At 34.5% G+C, this 17,459-nt stretch overlaps 1 protein-coding gene across 11 annotated transcripts in view; it reads left to right on the forward strand.

Moving 5' to 3' along the window:
• The window catches only part of DOCK7 (dedicator of cytokinesis 7), a 196,979-nt gene that overhangs the window by 136,298 nt on the left and 43,222 nt on the right, over positions 1–17,459 (forward strand). For 6 of the 11 annotated variants that reach the window (XM_028489312.2, XM_028489314.2, XM_028489313.2 and 3 more), the window contains 4 exons: positions 3,405–3,574; positions 4,568–4,722; positions 15,072–15,254; positions 15,364–15,526. In XM_028489312.2, coding sequence (XP_028345113.1) covers positions 3,405–3,574; positions 4,568–4,722; positions 15,072–15,254; positions 15,364–15,526 — 671 coding nt within the window. The remainder of the gene's footprint in view (positions 1–3,404; positions 3,575–4,567; positions 4,723–15,071; positions 15,255–15,363; positions 15,527–17,459) is intronic. The other 5 variants (XM_007108126.4, XM_028489315.2, XM_024119676.3 and 2 more) reach the window with 2 other exon arrangements.

Raw genomic sequence — 17,459 nt, forward strand, 5'->3', positions numbered from 1 at the left:
CTCTTTAATGTGTTTAAAAGCACACCTAACTTTTAAAATAGTTAAAAGTCTGTGCTTTTAAAATAGCATTTAAAATAAAATTCAGACTTAATAATGGACCTCAAAGCCCTATATATCTAAGTCTTGTCTACACTGCCACTCTCTTCCCTCCTCACATACTAAAATCTAGCCATCCTGGCCTTCTTTTTGTTTCTCTAATGGGCCCAACCCAGTCCCACCTTAGGGCCTTTGGACTAGGACTTTTCTCTGCCTGTAGCAGTGCTGAAATTGCCCTAAGATCTCCACATAGGCATTTCCTCCTTGTGATTCTTCAGGTCTCCACTCAAAGAGTGTCTTCTCAATGACACTGTCATTGGCCACCCAATCTGAATTATAGCTGTGTTGCCGTTGCCACAATTATTCTTAACCAGATAAGCCTGTTTTATTTTCTACAAGGCACTTACCTGAAATTTGCTTGTTTGTTCATTATCTGTCCCCTTCCCTTAGAATGTGAGCTCTTGAGAGCAGGCACTTTCTTTCTTATTCACCGCTGTATTCCCACTGCATTAGAATTGTGTCTGGTACAGACAGTGAATGAATGATTGACTATGAGAGACTCATATCTCTAAGTTTTACATTCTTCTTAATATTTACATAGATAAAATAAAACATACATTGGTTAGATAGACCCTTAAGAAGATTGTTTTTCTTTTTATTCCTTCTGCCTCCTAAGTAATCAAAAATAATTCCTTGAGTAGCAATAATATATTCTAATATTGTTTTAAAAATTTATTTATTTTATTTAATTTTGGCTGTGTTAGGTCTTTGTTGTTGCTTGTGGGCTTTCTCTAGTTGCGGTGAGCGGGGGCTACTCTTTATTGTGGTGCGTGGGCTTCTCATTGCAGTGGTTTCTCTTGTTGCAGAGCACGGGCTCTAGGCGCACGGGCTTCAGTAGTTGTGGCGCGCAGGCTCAGTAGTGGTGGCGCACGGGCTTAGTTGCTCCACAGCATGTGGGATCTTCCTGGACCAGGGCTCAAACCCGTGTCCGCTGCATTGGCAGGTGGATTCGTAACGACTGTGCCACCAGGGAAGCCCCATATGTTCTAATAATGACCAAAGATTTGCTCTCTAGAAACCTTCATTGCAGTTAGAAAGTTACAATGTTGAAACAGGATACTATGGTTAAATGCAAATTTTGTAGTACAGACCTAGTTTTGAAGAAGATTAGCACCTTTATTATAGCATTTGTAAAACTGAATTATTATTTTTGTGTCTGTGTTTCTCTCTTGCTAAAACAAGCTCTTTAAGAACAGGGACAGGCCTTCCCTGGTGGCACAGTGGTTGAGAATCCGCCTGCCGATGCAGGGGACACGGGTTCGTGCCCCGGTCTGGGAAGATCCCACATGCCGCGGAGCGGCTGGGCCCATGAGCCATGGCCACTGAGCCTGTGCATCCGGAGCCTGTGCTCTGCAATGTGAGAGGCCCGCGTGCCACAAAAAAAAAAAAAAAAAAAAAGAACAGGGACAATGTCTTATCTCCAACATCTAGCATAGGATATGACAGGTCCTGCGTGTGTGTGTGTGTGTGTGTATAATGGCTGAATGTGATTGAGTAATGTAGACACATGAAAAGGCTTCATGAAGACCAGTGGGTAGAGTTTAGATAGGTTGAAGTCTGGCGCTGGTAGCTGCTGAGAGATGTTAAATATATACCTAGGTTTGGGAATCATCACTCGTGATACAAGTTGAAAGGGAGAACATAAAAGGCAAATGACCAGAATCTGAGACTTGGGAAGAATGATAGAGAATATGAGGAATATTGGGAACTCTTTGGAGAAAATAGTGAGAAGAAAACATAAAAGATGACAAAGTATCAAGTAGAGAGCTAGAAAATGAAATCTGAGATATGTCCATTAGATGGAGTTCTTGACAGTATTTAAAAATATACTTTCTGAATAAAAACTGGAAGGAAGAAGAATCTCCAGGTAGATTTCATATACAGCTATGTAAAATGGTAGATAAGCTAAAGAGCCCTGGAGGAAGAATACCTGGTTTCCAGTCCTAGCTTTTAAATCTGCTGTGTGATCTTAAAAGAGAAAAGCTAATATTTACTGAAAAAGGCAGTGTGCAAGGCACTGTGCTAATGAGCATGTTACATAAATTATGTAACTTAATTTTCACAGCCACCTTATGAGGTAGGTTATTACCTTCATACATAGATAGGGAAACAGAGGTTAAGTATCTTTGAAAAATCATTTAACTATTAAATGATGAAAGGGGTACAATACCATGTGGTAAGCATTCAAAAACTTTTAGTTTCAGAGGAAGAGAGTAGGTATTAGGAAGTAAGTGGAAAAAAACGCTTGATATATACTGCACATTCAGGAAGTTTATTATTAGAGAAATCATATAATAGTTTATTACTAAGAGAAATACTATAAATAAGCCAGAGCAAACTAGTTTCAAGTGAACATGTATTTTCAAGATAGGAAAGAAGGGAAGAACTTAGTGAGGCGGGACACTGAAGCTATTGAAGAAAGAATTTTTTCTGAGATGAAAGGAAAGATGATTTGGTAGCTATAAAGATGGAGATGTGTTAAAAGACCTGGCCAGAGCAAATTCAGAACGGCTTTTCTTTCCTAAAAGAAAGTTGGAGGTAAGCTCTTCTATTGAGATTGATGGTGAGAGGCTTAAGGAGAGAGAATAAGATCTGAAACAGCTGCTAGGTACAGCATTAAGGGCAGTTGAAGTTGGATGAATTTTTCTTTAGAATAGTTTTCATAGTTAAAGCAGCTTCAGTCTAAGAAGAGAGGCCAAAAAAGTGTGAAGATGAGAGTGATCCTTGCTAGTGTATTAGCCAGTTGAAACTCGGGATTGGGAGTCTAGAAAGTTGTAAGGGCCCAAATGAGCAAGGAAGTTCAGTTTTAATAGAAATGTCGAAGGCAACCCTAGCCATGGAATACATAACCCATTAGGTAGAGGATTTTTCTTTTAGATAAAGGAAGTAAAAGTTTATTTTGGTTAAATGTGAAAAGATTTTATTTGATGAAATAAAATTTACAACTACTTAAAATTTACTTTTTTTGCTTTAAAATATAACCATAACTGGTTTTAAGTTATTTAATATTAAAATGCCCTAAGGAGTTAGTGAAAAAATATTCGATTTACTCTTAAGTGAATTTGTATAGTATTTCCTTTTCCCTCAGTTCTTTTTTTGTACAGCGAGATATTCATTAATTTTATTTATTTTTTGGACATCGATTAATTTTAAAATGAGAAGTGTTTTATAGGAATACATGCAGATATGTGGCAAAGTTAAGAAGCTGAATAAAGTGGTTCAGTACCATGACTTACTGTTTGCTCTAAAGATATTAACTAATCTCTGTGACCTTACTCCAGCTGCTTCTTCATCTTCTTTTTAAATAGACTGTTTGGATTGCATAAGAAAGTCATCAATATGGTACACAATTTACTCTCCAGTCACGACTCAGACCCACGGTACTCTGACCCCCAGATAAAGGCTCGGGTGGCTATGTTGTATCTGCCTCTGATTGGCATTATCATGGAAACTGTTCCTCAGCTGTATGATTTTACAGGTACTTAGTATATTTAAGATAAACTAAAGGCAAATCTCAGTGTTTAAAAGTATTAGAAAATATCTCAAAGGTGATCTTATTTTAGGAAAAGAAATATAAGGAAACTTACACTGACATAGGTACACTGTAAATACATAACATATTTCTGAAAAACTTTTGACGGTGTGAGAAAATTCACTTCAAGGTTTCTGTAAGCATTTATGACAAATTTTTAAATAATGATTTTATAGCATTTCTATACCTACCTATTAGGAATTAGGGTTTTTTTGTGTGAGTGTATACTGTTCATCTGAAAAAAACAATATGAGAAAACTTGCCAGATGTCCACCACCCTCAGTCTCAATTTTATTCATATACATAAAATTGAAATTAATATTCACCTGAATAACAACAATGATGTTTATTGCTAATACTGGGTTAATAAGTTGAAGTTTTGTTACTTTTTAAAAACTGGAACCCACAAAGTTTTATTCCTCTTGCTTTCCATTTTTAGAATTTACTTAAATTCCTTCATTTGCCTTAGAGAAAACACTGTAGGTTACATTTGAACTAGCAATTAACCGGATAAAGTACTTCCAGTTCAATTAAAAAAATTTTTACTGGTATCTAATATGTATTATCAGTAGGTGCTGGTGATACAAAGATAGCAACTCCTTCCCTTTGAGAGACTAATAGTAGAGTAGTTTTCCCAGTATTTTGATCACTAAAGCGGGTTTCCTTATCTGAAGACAGAAATTTATATTATTATATTTTCTTTTACTAGCAAATTAAAGTTTTCTACAAAACTATAAATATTACTACAGGAATGAGTTAATGTTTAAAATATTTAAATTATTTTTTTAAAAGAAGTAAATATAATGATAAGCAGTATATGTTAATAGGTTTTTCTTTAAAGAGTAAAGGAGAATAAGAAAGGGAATTGCTTGCTCAAAGGCTGTTAATTAAGCTAAACACAAGTTTTCTTTATTTATTTTTGGGTGATTTTTTTTCCAGAAACTCACAATCAACGAGGAAGACCAATCTGTATAGCCACCGATGATTATGAGAGTGAGAGCGGAAGCATGATAAGCCAGACAGTTGCCATGGCAATTGCAGGAACATCAGTTCCTCAGCTAACAAGGCCCGGCAGTTTCCTCCTCACATCAACGGTAAAAACAACCCTCCTACAGAAGTTTTATCTGGAAAGACAGATATTTCCAAGGATATACCCTTTAATAACTGAGATTATTGTACTGGCTGATGCAGAAGTACTCTGAGTTTTATTTATTTTGTGGAAACATAAAGGTTTTGAGAATATTGCCTATCTTGTACTAAGTTGTTTTTAAAATTATTAATTACCTCAAGCTTTATGGTATAAAGCTCTATATTCTGTCATTTAGAATTTTGAAGGTTGCCTTACTTATAGCCTATTTTCTTCATTTTTAAAATCCATTTTATTCTTTGTCAGCCTAAGAAATAGTTTCAGTTATTTAGCAGTTGAGAATATTTATTTTTAATCTGTGAAGATTTATACTTTTTCATATTTAAATAAATTGATATTCATTCAGCCCTGTAATTTTCCCCTCTTCAAGAGGGAAGAACAGGGAGGCAGGGAGTAAACAAACTGTTAATAAAACAGGATCATCTTCTAAAAGTTTTAGATGACTTCTTTCAGAAAACTGCTATCGTATTTATGGAAGCTAGCTTACTAGACAACTTTTTTAAAAGTTTTATTAAGATAATTTACATATCAAAAGCGTCACCCATTTTAAATGTACAATTTCATGGTTTTTAGTATCTTTACAGAGTTATGCAGCCATCACCACAATCTAATTTTAGAACATTTCCATCACCCCAAAAAGAACCCTGAAGCCTATTAGCAGTCACCCTCTATTTCCACACAGCACCAACCCTAGGCAGCAACTAACCTACTTTCTGCTGTATAGATTTGCCTGTTCCGGACATTTCATATAAATGGAATTATACGCTGTGATCTTTTATGTCTGGCTTCTTTCACTAAGCATTATGTTTTTAAGGTTCATTCATGTTGTGACATGTATCAGTACTTTTTTTTAAATGCCAAATAGTATTCCTAAATATTGATAGACCAGATTTTTATCCATTTATGAGTTGATGAACAGTTGAATCATTTCCACTTTTTGGCTGTTAGGAATAATGCTGCTATAAACATTTGTGTACATGTCTTTGTGTCCACATATGTTTTCATTCCTTTTGGGTAGATACCTAGGAATGGATTTGCTGGGTCATATTGTGTCTCTGTCTTTAACATTTTGAGAAACTTCTAAACTTTTTCAAAGTGGCTGCTCCATTTTAAATTCTCACCAGCAATGAATAAAGGTTCCTGTTTCTCTAAATCCTCATCAACACTCTTATCTCTTTTTTATTATATATACTTCATACCTTAGTGTGTATGAAGTAGTATCTCATTGTCGTTTTGATTTGCATTTCCCTAAAGTCTACTGATACTGAAAGTATCTTTTCACTTGCTTATTGGCACATCTTTTTGTATATCTTATTTAGAGAAAAAGTCCATTCAAATCCTTTAATGTTTTAAAATTGTGTTATTCATCTTCTTGTTATTGAGTTGAAAGAGTTTTTTATATATTCTGGGTATAAATTCCTTATCAGATATGTGATTTGCAGATATTTTCTCCTGTGGATTATCTTTTCCCTTTTTATTTCCTTAAATATTTATTTATTTATTTATTTGTCTGTGTTGGGTCTTAGTTGCAGCATATGGGATCTTTCATTGCGGCACATGGGCTTCCAGAGCGCGTGGGCTCTGTAGTTGTGGTGCATGGGTTCCAGAGCGTGTGGGGTCTTTAGTTGTGGTGCATGGGCTTAGTTGCCCCGCGGCATGTGGGATCTTAGTTCCCCGACCAGGGATCAAACCCATGTCCCCCTGCATTGGAAGGCAGATTCTTAACCACTGGACCACCAGGGAAGTCCCTCTTTTCACTTTCTTGATGGTGTCATTTGAAGAGCAAAAGTTTTTAATTTTGATGAATTCCAGTTTTTCAGTGTTTTCTTTTACTTGCTTTTGCTATTGTAGATACAAAATAATATATAAAGTACATGTATAATTAAAATATAATAATAGAAGAAACAGCAGTGTACCTACCACTCAGCTTCAGAAATAGAACATTGCAATTTCCTTGGAAGTTCCCAGTTTGCCATCAGTTCAATCCCTTTCTCCCCTCAAAATGACCACTATTCCCAGTTTTGTTGACCTTGTTTTTCATTTTTTAAAACCTTGCTTATGTGAAATATACCACAGATGAAAAAGTACATGAAACATAAATATAAGTGTTTACAAAAGATTTTAAAATGATTATCTTTGTAACCACAATTCAGGACAAAATATAGAACATTGAACGCCTTCCAGAAATCCTTAGCCTGCTGTTTCCCACCACAGCTATCCACCAAGCCACCCACTATCCTAACCAATGAAGTAATTGCATAATTTTGTTAATAGTTTCACCATCTAAGTTTGCATCCCTAAATACTATAGTTTAGTTTTACATTATATCTTTAATATTCTTCCATGTTGTAAAAAATAGCTGTAATTCACTGATTTTTCATTTTGGCATGATATTCCATTGTCTGACTATAGATCAATTTATTTACCCATTCTATTGATAGATGCATAAATGGTTTCTGATCTTTGGTTACAAGTAACAGTCTTATAGATTCTTCTGTATGTTTCCTGTCTGCATGTACACACTTTTATTTAGGGTATTTCTTAGGAGTGGAATTTGCTGGGTCATATATGTGTACCCTCTTCTATACTAGATATGCCATGGTGTTTTCCGAAAGGTTTGTCTTAATTTATATTTGCACCTGCTGTATGAGAGTTTCTGTTCCTTCATATGTTCGTTCATCTGCACTTAGAATATTCAAACATTTAAATTTTTGTCAATTTGGTAATATATCATTATATCTCATTTTAGCATTCATTTTCCTGATGTATTATGAGGGTGTGCACTTTTTCATATAAATGGCTATTTGGATTTTTTCTTTTGAAGTATCTAGAGTTTTTTTGCCCATTTTCCATTGGATCATCTGCCTTTGCTTGTAATTTATAGTAGTTTATATGTCTGGATCAAGCCCATTGTCAATTATAAGTGGTTCAAAGATTTCTTTCTTTTTTTGTGGCTTGCTTTTTCATACACTTAAGTGATAAGTGTCTTATTTTAAGGTAAGATTGTATTGAATCTATGGATCAGTTTTTGGGAAAATTAATATTTTTACATGCTTGAATCCCCAAATCCTTGAATATGTTAGATCTCCCCACTATTTAGGCTTTCTTTAATGTCTGCACATACATAAACTTTTTTAGCTTTCACCAGAGGCCCAGAATATCTTTTGTAGGTGTATTTTGGTCATTGATATTTTAAAAATATTTTGGTAATATTATAAAATTATATAATATGATAATGTATAATACACATAAATTATATATATATAACATTATATTCTTATAGTCTCATAAATGTCATCTTTTTAAAAAATTGTTTTCTAATTGTTGATTGCTATTTTTTTTTTGGCCGTGCCACGCGGCTTATGGGATCTCAGTTCCCTGACCAGGGATTGAGCCTGGGCCACGGCAGTGAAAGTGCCAAATCCTAACTGTTAGACTACCAGGGAACTCCCTAATTGTTGATTGCTTTTATGTGGGCATAGAATTGATTTTGAACAATAATGTTTATTTCCAGCAGAATTGCTAAACTAATAACAGAGGTATAGATTTTTTTTTCTACATACACAGTCATATCATCTGGCAGTTTTATTTCTTCCTTTCTGTTTTTTTTCCATAACTTATTTACTGGTTAGAACCTTGAGTACAGTGTTAAATAGAAGTAGTGATAGTTGGCATCATTAAAGGGGAAGCTTGCAACATTTCATTCTTTTTTTTTTTTTTGCGGTACACGGGCTTCTCACTGTTGTGGACTCTCCCGTTGCGGAGCACAGGCTCCAGACGCGCAGGCCCAGGGGCCGTGGCTCACGGGCCCAGCCGCTCCGCGGCATGTGGGATCTTCCCGGACCGGGGCACGAACCCGCGTCCCCTGCATCGGCAGGCGGACTCTCAACCACTGCGCCACCAGGGAAGCCCACAACATTTCATTCTTAAACATAGGTGCTAAAGGTTTTGGTTTTGGGGTTTGGTTTTTTTTTAAGATACCCTGTGTTATATTATGGAAGTCCCCTTCTGTTTCTAGTTTGCTAAGAGTTTTATTTTTGTAATTATGAATAGTTGTTGAATTTTATCATGCTTTTTTGCACCATTGAGACTGTCATTTTATTTTGCTTTGTAATCTTTTACTGTGACCCCTTTCAGTTGATTTTCTAGTGTTAAACCTACCTTGAATTCCTGAATTAAACCCAACTTTTTCATGATTGTGTATTAATAGATTTGGTTTGCTATATTTTCTTTAAGATTGTGTATCTGTGTTAGTAAGATTTTTTTCTTTCTCATAATGTTCTATTCAGATTTTGGAATCAGGGGTAGTTTAGCCAATTAAAATGAGCTAGGGAATTTCCCCTTTTATTCTGTTCCCTGAAAGTGCTTGTTTAAAATTGAAATTATTTCTTCCTAGAATATTTGGAGAACTTGTGAGTGAAGCCATCTATACCTGCAGTTTTCTTTTTTGAAAGTTTTAAAATTAGCTGTATAATTTCTTTAATGATTGTAAGACTGTTCAAGTTTTCTATTTCTTTTTACACTGGTTTTTATAAATTTTATTCTAGCAGAAATTTATTCAAATTTCTTGGTATACAGAGTTGTTTCAGATATCTTCTATGATCTTTTTAATGTCTATAACATCAGTAGTAGAAATAAACATTTTTATTTCTGTGACTGGCTTTTTATATCTTTTGTCTTAAATCAGTCTCAACAGAAATTTGTATATTTGTTTAGTTTGTGTAAAGAACCAATTTGGGGTCAATGTTGATCCTCACTTTTGAATGTTTATCTTTATTATTTACTGTCTTCTAGTTTCTTTCGGTTTATATTGATGTTCTTTTTTCTAACTCCTTGAGTTGGATGCTTAACTCACTAATTTTCATCCTTTCTTCTCTGATACATATTTTAATCATAAACATTTTCCTGTAATTATTGTTTTAGTTACATACGACAGTGTGTAGGTAACATTTTCATTAGTCATCAAAATATATCTAAAGTTCATTATGATTTCTTTTTAGACTTTTGGGCTATTAAATTGTTTTTGTTTGAGAATTTCCAGTCATACAAAAATTTCTAGTAATCCTTTTGCTTCTGATTTTGGCCTAATTGAATGATCAGAGAACTTACTCTACATAATTCGTTATATTTGTGGGAGTTTGTTTTATGGTCTAGTACATGGTCAGTTTTTGCAAATATCTCACATATTTGAAAAGAATGCATATTCCTCATTTGTTAGTTATATGTTCTATATTTATCCATTACATGCATTACATCAAATTTGTTAATCCTGTTGTTTAAATCTTCTTTCTCTTTACTGAATTCTGTTCACTTTTTCTAATATCCCGCTACACCTGTGGTGGTGTAATTTCTTCTTGTCACTCTGTCAGATTTTGTTTTATTTCCTTTGAGGCCTTATTATGAAATATCTAATTTAAAATTGTTATATTTTTGATGGATTGTACCTTTTGTCAACATGAACTCTAATGCTTATTTTTTATTTGCCTTAAAGTCAGTTTTGTATAATACTGGTATAGCTATGCTAGGTTTCTTTTGCTTAGCGTGTATGTGTGTATATGTGTGTGTGTATGGCATGAGTTTTTCCATCCTTTTACTTTCATTGTTTTTTCTCATGTTTTAAATGTGTCTTTTATAAACAGCATATGGTTAGAGTTTGTCTTATATTTGTAAAATCTGGTCTTTGTCTTTCACTAGAGTTTTTTTTTGTTTTTTGTTTTTTTTTAATTTTTGGCTGTGTTGGGTCTTCGTTTCTGTGCATGGGCTTTCTCTAGTTGCGGCGAGTGGGGGCCACTCTTCATCGTGGTGCGCGGGCCTCTCACTGTCGCGGCCTCTCTTGTTGCGGGGCACAAGCTCCAGACGCACAGGCTCAGTAGTTGTGGCTCACGGGCCTAGTTGCTCCGCGGCATGTTGGATCTTCCCAGACCAGGGCTCGAACCCGTGTCCCCTGCATTGGCAGGTAGAGTCTCAACCACTGCGCCACCAGGGAAGCCCTCACTAGAGTTTTAAAACCCATTTACATTTAGTATAATTAAATTAATGTACTTAACATTTTAATTTTACTTCATGTTTTCCCACCCCTATTATGTATTTCTTTTTGTCTCATTTATTATCTTCTTTTGGATCATTTTTTTCTCATTCTAATTTTTCCTCATTCCACTTTTTCCTCTCTACTAGGTTGGAAGTCATACATTCTGTTTCTATTCTTTTTGTGATTGTATTACAAATAAGAATATGCTTTCTTGAATTTCAATCTAATATTAATCATTACCTTTACTTTCACATTGGTTAATAAAAGGATCTTAAAACAGGTTGACTTCATTTACCTTTCTTTCTACTTAAATGCTATCTTTAGTTTTATGTATCATTAAACCTCACAAGACATCATCATTATTATTTTTTTATGGCTATATAGAATCAATTATCATTTAGATTTGCCCATGTGTTCACCACTTTATTTGCTCTTGATTCTTTCTCAAATTTGTGACTTCTATGAGATGTTTTTCTACTTTGTGAAATACATCCTGTAGAATTTTCTATTCTGTGGTGATGAACTCTCTGTGTTTCTTTGAAAAATGTCTTTATTTGACCTTCATTAGGATTTCTTTTTTAACAAATAGCCTCTGAGTTTCCTCTGTTTTCTTTCAGCCTGCTGAGGACATTGTTCCCATTGTCTTCTCATTTCCATTGCTACTTTTGAGAAGCCAGCTGTGGTGAACTGTTACTTCTTTGAAAATAACTTGTCTTTTTTCTTTCCTTTCTTTGATAGTCTCCTTAAAATTGGCTTTCTGTGGTTTCAATTGTTGAGACTAATTTTGAATTTCTTTATGTTTATTCTGCTTGGTAGCTTTTTTGGACTTCTTAAATTTATGATTCAGCATCTTTTTTCAGTTCTATGAAATTCTCAGCTGTTATGTGTCCAAATATGTCCTCTTCTCCATTCTGTCTCTCCTCTTTCATATTCCAGTTAAACTTATGTTAGTCCTTTTTATTGTATCGTCTTTGTCTCTACTCTTCTCTGTATTCCATCTTTTTGTTAACCTGTGCTTCATGATGGAATGTTTCTTTTGATCTATCTTTCAGTCTACTAATTCTCTCCTTAACTATACCTGATATTACATTACACCAACCCACTGAGTTCTTAATTTGGTTATTGGGTAAATTTTTTTCAGTTTTCTAAATTCTGTTGTTTCTGCTATTTCTTTTCAATAAAACATTTCTCTTTATATTTTCAAGTTTCCAGTCAAGATTTTTAATCTTATTTTTTGGGCAAGAGTGCATAGAAAGTGTGGTTATTTTATAGTCTCTGATAATTTCAATACCTCAAGTCTTAATGTACCTTTTTCTGTTATCTGTTTTGTCAGTTCTCTCTCATGATGTATTGCTTCTTTGTGTGCCTAGTTCGTGACTGTGTACTGGACTTTGTATTTGCAGTATTACTTGTATGTATAATAAGAGTCCTGGGGTTGTTGTTTCTTCCTTCACAGAAGATTGATTGATGGGTAATACCAAACCAGAATTATCTTTTTTTTTTAATGCTTTGAGAGAATGGAGAAAACAGCCCCTCAATTTTTTGTAGGGCTTAATTCTCTCATAGAAACTTGATTGAGAAACACTGTTCTGGATACAAATCTCAGGTTGATTTTGTTTTTTACATTTTAACATGATTTTTTTTTAAACATCTTTATTGGAGTATAATTGCGTTACAGTGGTCTGTTAGTTTGTGCTTTATAACAAAGTGAATCAGCTATACATATACATGTATCCCCATATCTCCTCCCTCTTGCGTCTCCCTCCCACCCTCCCTATCCCACCCCTCTAGGTGGTCACAAAGTGCTGAGCTGATCTCCCTGTGCTATGCGGCAGCTTCCCACTAGCTATCGGTTTTACATTTGGTAGTGTATATATATGTTGGTTTTATATGCAACAAATTTCTACTAATTTATGGTGTGCTTTTTCTATGTATCTATTTATTTATTAATTGAATGAACAAACACATTCTCAATTTCAGTGTAAACAAATATGATCATCTTTTTGTGGTTTATGGTTTACACTTTTTATGTATTATTTAAGAAATTCTGTCCTACTCCCAAGATTATAAATATGTTCCTTTATATTTCCTTTTAACATTTAAGTTCTTTCTTTGTCTGGAATTTAGTTTTTGTACAATAGTGCAAGGTAGGAGTCTACTTTTTTTTCCCCTAGGGAAGTCGGTTATCTCACACCATTTATTGAATAATTCATCCTTCCACCACTGATTCATAGTGCCAGCTCTGTTATATGTCACAATTTCATATATGCATAGGATTTTTTTGTGTGCTTCCTATTATTTCATTAGACTATTTGTCTATCCCTATGCCAATATCAGGCTGTCTTAATTATTCTATTTAGTAAATGTTGCTATCTGGTAGAGCAAATTTGTCCCCCATCCTACCTGGTTCTTCCTCAAGAGTGCCTTGGCTATTTTTGGCCCTTTGCTTTTCCCCATTAAATTTAAAATTAGTTTGTCAACTTCCAGGAAAACCTGGCTGGTATTTTGATTGGAATTGCATTGATCCTATAGAACAATTTGGGGGAAACGTGACATCTTCGCAATACTGAGTCTTTTTCATGTTTGTCCAACTTTCTTCAGACTGTGTCACTGTGTTATTGGCAGTTTATATGGGGGTATAGGAAATGTTAGTGTGTACCTGTTTGTCGAATTCGGTATAATTTTAAAATTTGGTTTTAAAAAATCAGAATCATTAAGAAAAAATCATTAAGAATTTAGTCAATATATTTATGCATACCTGAAAGTTCTGCTGTAGAAAGTACTTACTTTTAAAATAAAGAAGCATTTTCCTTATGAGAGAGACTGTGGATTTGGGGGTGGGAGTCAAAGCTATTTGTGTCCAGGTCAGGTGCAGTATAGCATAGTGGTTAAGTGAGTTTATGTACGTGAATTTATTTACATGTGCATGCATCCATGAAAGGCAGTAAACATAGTGGATACGAGCTTGGTTTCTGGAGCCACACGTTCTGCATTTGAATCCCAGTTCCACCATTTATTACAAAATACTTTCACAAAATATTGATACTTAACTACTTCTTGTCTCAGTTTTCTTGTCTGTAGAATGGAGTAAGTAATAATATTTATCTCTTTAGATGGTTTCAAGGGAAACCATCATGCATGATAGAGGGGAGATTAGGGTAGTAGTTGAGGTCATGGCTTTCCTTTGTAATTCCTCTCAACATCCTATCCACTGCTTTCTTATTATAATTTAGTATATTTATTAACCAAATATTAGAATGTAGTATAATGGTGAAGAATATAAGCTTAGGCGTCTGGTTAACCTGGACTAAAATTGTGGCTTTACTTTTTCTTAGAATGTGATTTAGGGCAAATTACTTAATCTCTAGCCTTTAGTTTCCTTACCTGTAAACTAGAAATAACAATAGTTAATACCATCTCATAAAACTGTTGAGAGAGTTAAATAAGATAAAGCAATTAGCATAGTGTCTAGCACATTTCAAATTTTGTTATGTTTTGCCATCATCATTATTTGCCATCATCATTATTATTATTGTCATCCTGCATTCTTGTCTGTAAAATTGAGATGATACAACCTGCTTAGTAATGTTGTTGGAGGACTCAATGAAACAATATATGCGAAGAGCTCAGTATGATGACTGGAAGAGTAAATATTCAGTAAATGGTACTGTAAACAAGTTATTAGTTTTAGTTTTTGTTTGTATTTCACATACTATATACTAATACAAATCGAAGATTGGGAATATTACCTTAAATTTATATGCTCTAAGTAAAAATACTTTTTACTTTTATGTGGTCTAAGACTTTTTCCTTTTGTCAGTGGCCCTTGATAGGAAATAGTGATTCTCTAAACCTGATAAACATTTTGTTATCACATAATACTCTTAAAATAGTCTTATCTAGAGTCAGTTTTTTTTCCTTTATTTATGTCATGTCTGATAGTCTTTGGTAGATACCTTAGTTTTTAATGATAGGACCTTTTAGTTTTTCCCTTTATGTTTTCTGTTAACATTTATAGTCTGCTGGAAGCCCTGTCATAGATTAAAACAATCTTCTATTGCTAGGAAAGGTTCATTAAATGTCAGGACCTTAAGTTTAAGGTTCTATATGAGTTACACAAGTATTGTCTAAATCAAATGGTTCTTTTGAAATATTTGATTTTAAAGTAATTATTGTTGTATTGCTTTTAGAAGAAAACAACTGACAACTGAAAAAAAGAAATGGTCTTTGATCATTTTGTGTCTCATTCTACTGCTTTTTATTTTCAGAGTGGCAGGCAACACACTACCTTTTCAGCAGAATCAAGTCGGAGTCTTTTGATCTGTCTGCTTTGGGTTCTCAAGAATGCAGATGAGACAGTTTTACAAAAGTGGTTTACAGATCTCTCAGTCCTGCAGCTAAACCGGCTATTAGATCTGCTTTATCTTTGTGTATCTTGCTTTGAGTACAAAGTAAGTGATCATTGTGCCATTGCAAAGATGAACAAGAGGGAAAACATAATGTGGAAAAGAAGAAGAAAATTTCTTCAATGTGTCTTCTTTTCTAATGTTTAAATTTTAGGGAAAGAAAGTGTTTGAAAGAATGAATAGTTTGACCTTTAAGAAATCAAAGGACATGAGAGCAAAGCTTGAGGAAGCTATTCTTGGAAGCATAGGTGCTAGGCAAGAAATGGTGCGCCGAAGCCGAGGACAGCTTGGTATGTACACAGTAACTTCTCCTTCTGGTGAGAATTTTTTTCAGTTTCCTTGAACACTATTACAGTAATCATTTTTGCAAGTCTTCAGTGACAATTCTACACTTTTAAAATAGTGTTTTAAATGTAACTGTGAATTAACTTGAATAGCCATTTGCACGTTAGAATTCCTATTTAAGTAGGGTGAGCATACTTACAATTTGCTCTGGATAATCTCAGTTTGTTCCTCTTGCCCTTGTGTGATTATTAATAGCATCCCTTATTTTTAAAAATAGATTTTTTAAGAGCAGTTTTAGCTTCATAGCAAAATTGAGCTAAAGATACAGATATTTCCCATATATCCTCTGTCCCCACACATGCATGGGCTCCCTCATTATCAACTTCCCCTACCAGAGTGGTACACTTGTTACAATTGATGAACCTACACTGACGCTCATTATCATACAGAGTCTATAGTTTACATTATGGTTCTCATCCATTCTATGTAGCATCACTTTTTACTCTTAAAAGTTTCCTAGTTTTGCAGTTATTTAATATACCCTGTATATAAGGCAAAGATATTGCCCATTAAACTCAAATATCAGCAAGAGAAGACAATTTAGTAACATTTGAAGGCTGTTTCTAATCCCTGGTCTGCTACCCAATAGCTGTATAACCTTGGCCAAGTCACTTAATCTCCTCACTTTCCTTTTCCTCATCCACTTGTGATTATTTTGAGATTTTAAAAGGCAGTGTAACTAATTGATCTTATCATCTTTGTAGTGACCATGTGTGTGTAAACATTTCGCAAATTCTAAAGTAATATTGTTGCTGAGAGCTCCTTAAGGTCAGGGACATGGCTTAGTCATCTGTGTACATGACATTTGCTAACAGCTCGATATATATTTGTTGACTTAAAATGTGAATGTACATTTACATGAATATTTTTTAATTATTGTTTTTGATAGGCCATTTAACTTAATGATTGTTTATTTAAGTAAACTTAAATATCTTTTATATGCTATGTGTGTTTGGAATTTAATAATGAATAAGGCAAAGTCTTTGCCTTTGGAATTAATAGAGCACTGTTTGTTCACTTCAGTTATATAGTTTACAATGTACCTATTGATTTTCTTTTAACTCTTTTAGTATGTACAACAACCCTCTATAAAGTATGGAAATTAACTTTCTAGGTCATTTAATTATTACCAAAGCCTAATGAATAATTATCCTCATCTTTAAGATAAAATAAAACTCACAGAGGTAAATAACTTGCCTAAGATTATAAACTGATGGAACCAAGATCTTTTGACTGCCAATTTAGTGTTCTTCATATTATACAGTAGCTCTTTCTGAGGCTTACTGTTGGAAAGAGTGAAGCTGTTACCGATATGTTTGTTACATTTTTAAACTTGTGGCCTTTGGACAGCTACCACTGTTTAAATGTAAGAAACGAAGTTCTATATGTGGAATCTTAAAAAAAAACAACCCCCCCCGCCCCCCAAACTCATAGATATGGAGAACAGATAGGTGCTTGCTAGAGGTGGGTGGTAGGGATGGACAAAATGGGTGTAGGGGATCAAAAGGTACAAACTCACCGTAATAAAATACTTAAATACTGGGGATGTAACTTACAGCACCGTGACTCTAGTTGACAAATGTATACTTGAAAGTTGCAAAGTGAGTACATCTTAAAAGTTCTTTTTTTTTTAAAAAAATATTTATTTATTTATCTTTGGCTGCATTGGGTCTTCGTTACTGTGCGTGGGCTTTCTCCATTTGCAGCGAGCAGGGGCTACTCTTCGTTGCGGTGGCTTCTCTTGTTGCGGAGCATGGGCTCTAGGCGCGCGGGCTTCAGTAATTGTGGCACATGGGCTCAGTAGCTGCGGCTCATGGGCTCTAGAGCACAGGCTCAGTAGTTGTGGTGCACAGGCTTAGTTGCTCCACAGCATGTGGGATCTTCCCGGACCAGGGATCAAACCCA

This window comes from Physeter macrocephalus, chromosome 4, assembly GCF_002837175.3.
Source record: "Physeter macrocephalus isolate SW-GA chromosome 4, ASM283717v5, whole genome shotgun sequence".
Classification (NCBI taxonomy): domain Eukaryota; kingdom Metazoa; phylum Chordata; class Mammalia; order Artiodactyla; family Physeteridae; genus Physeter; species Physeter macrocephalus.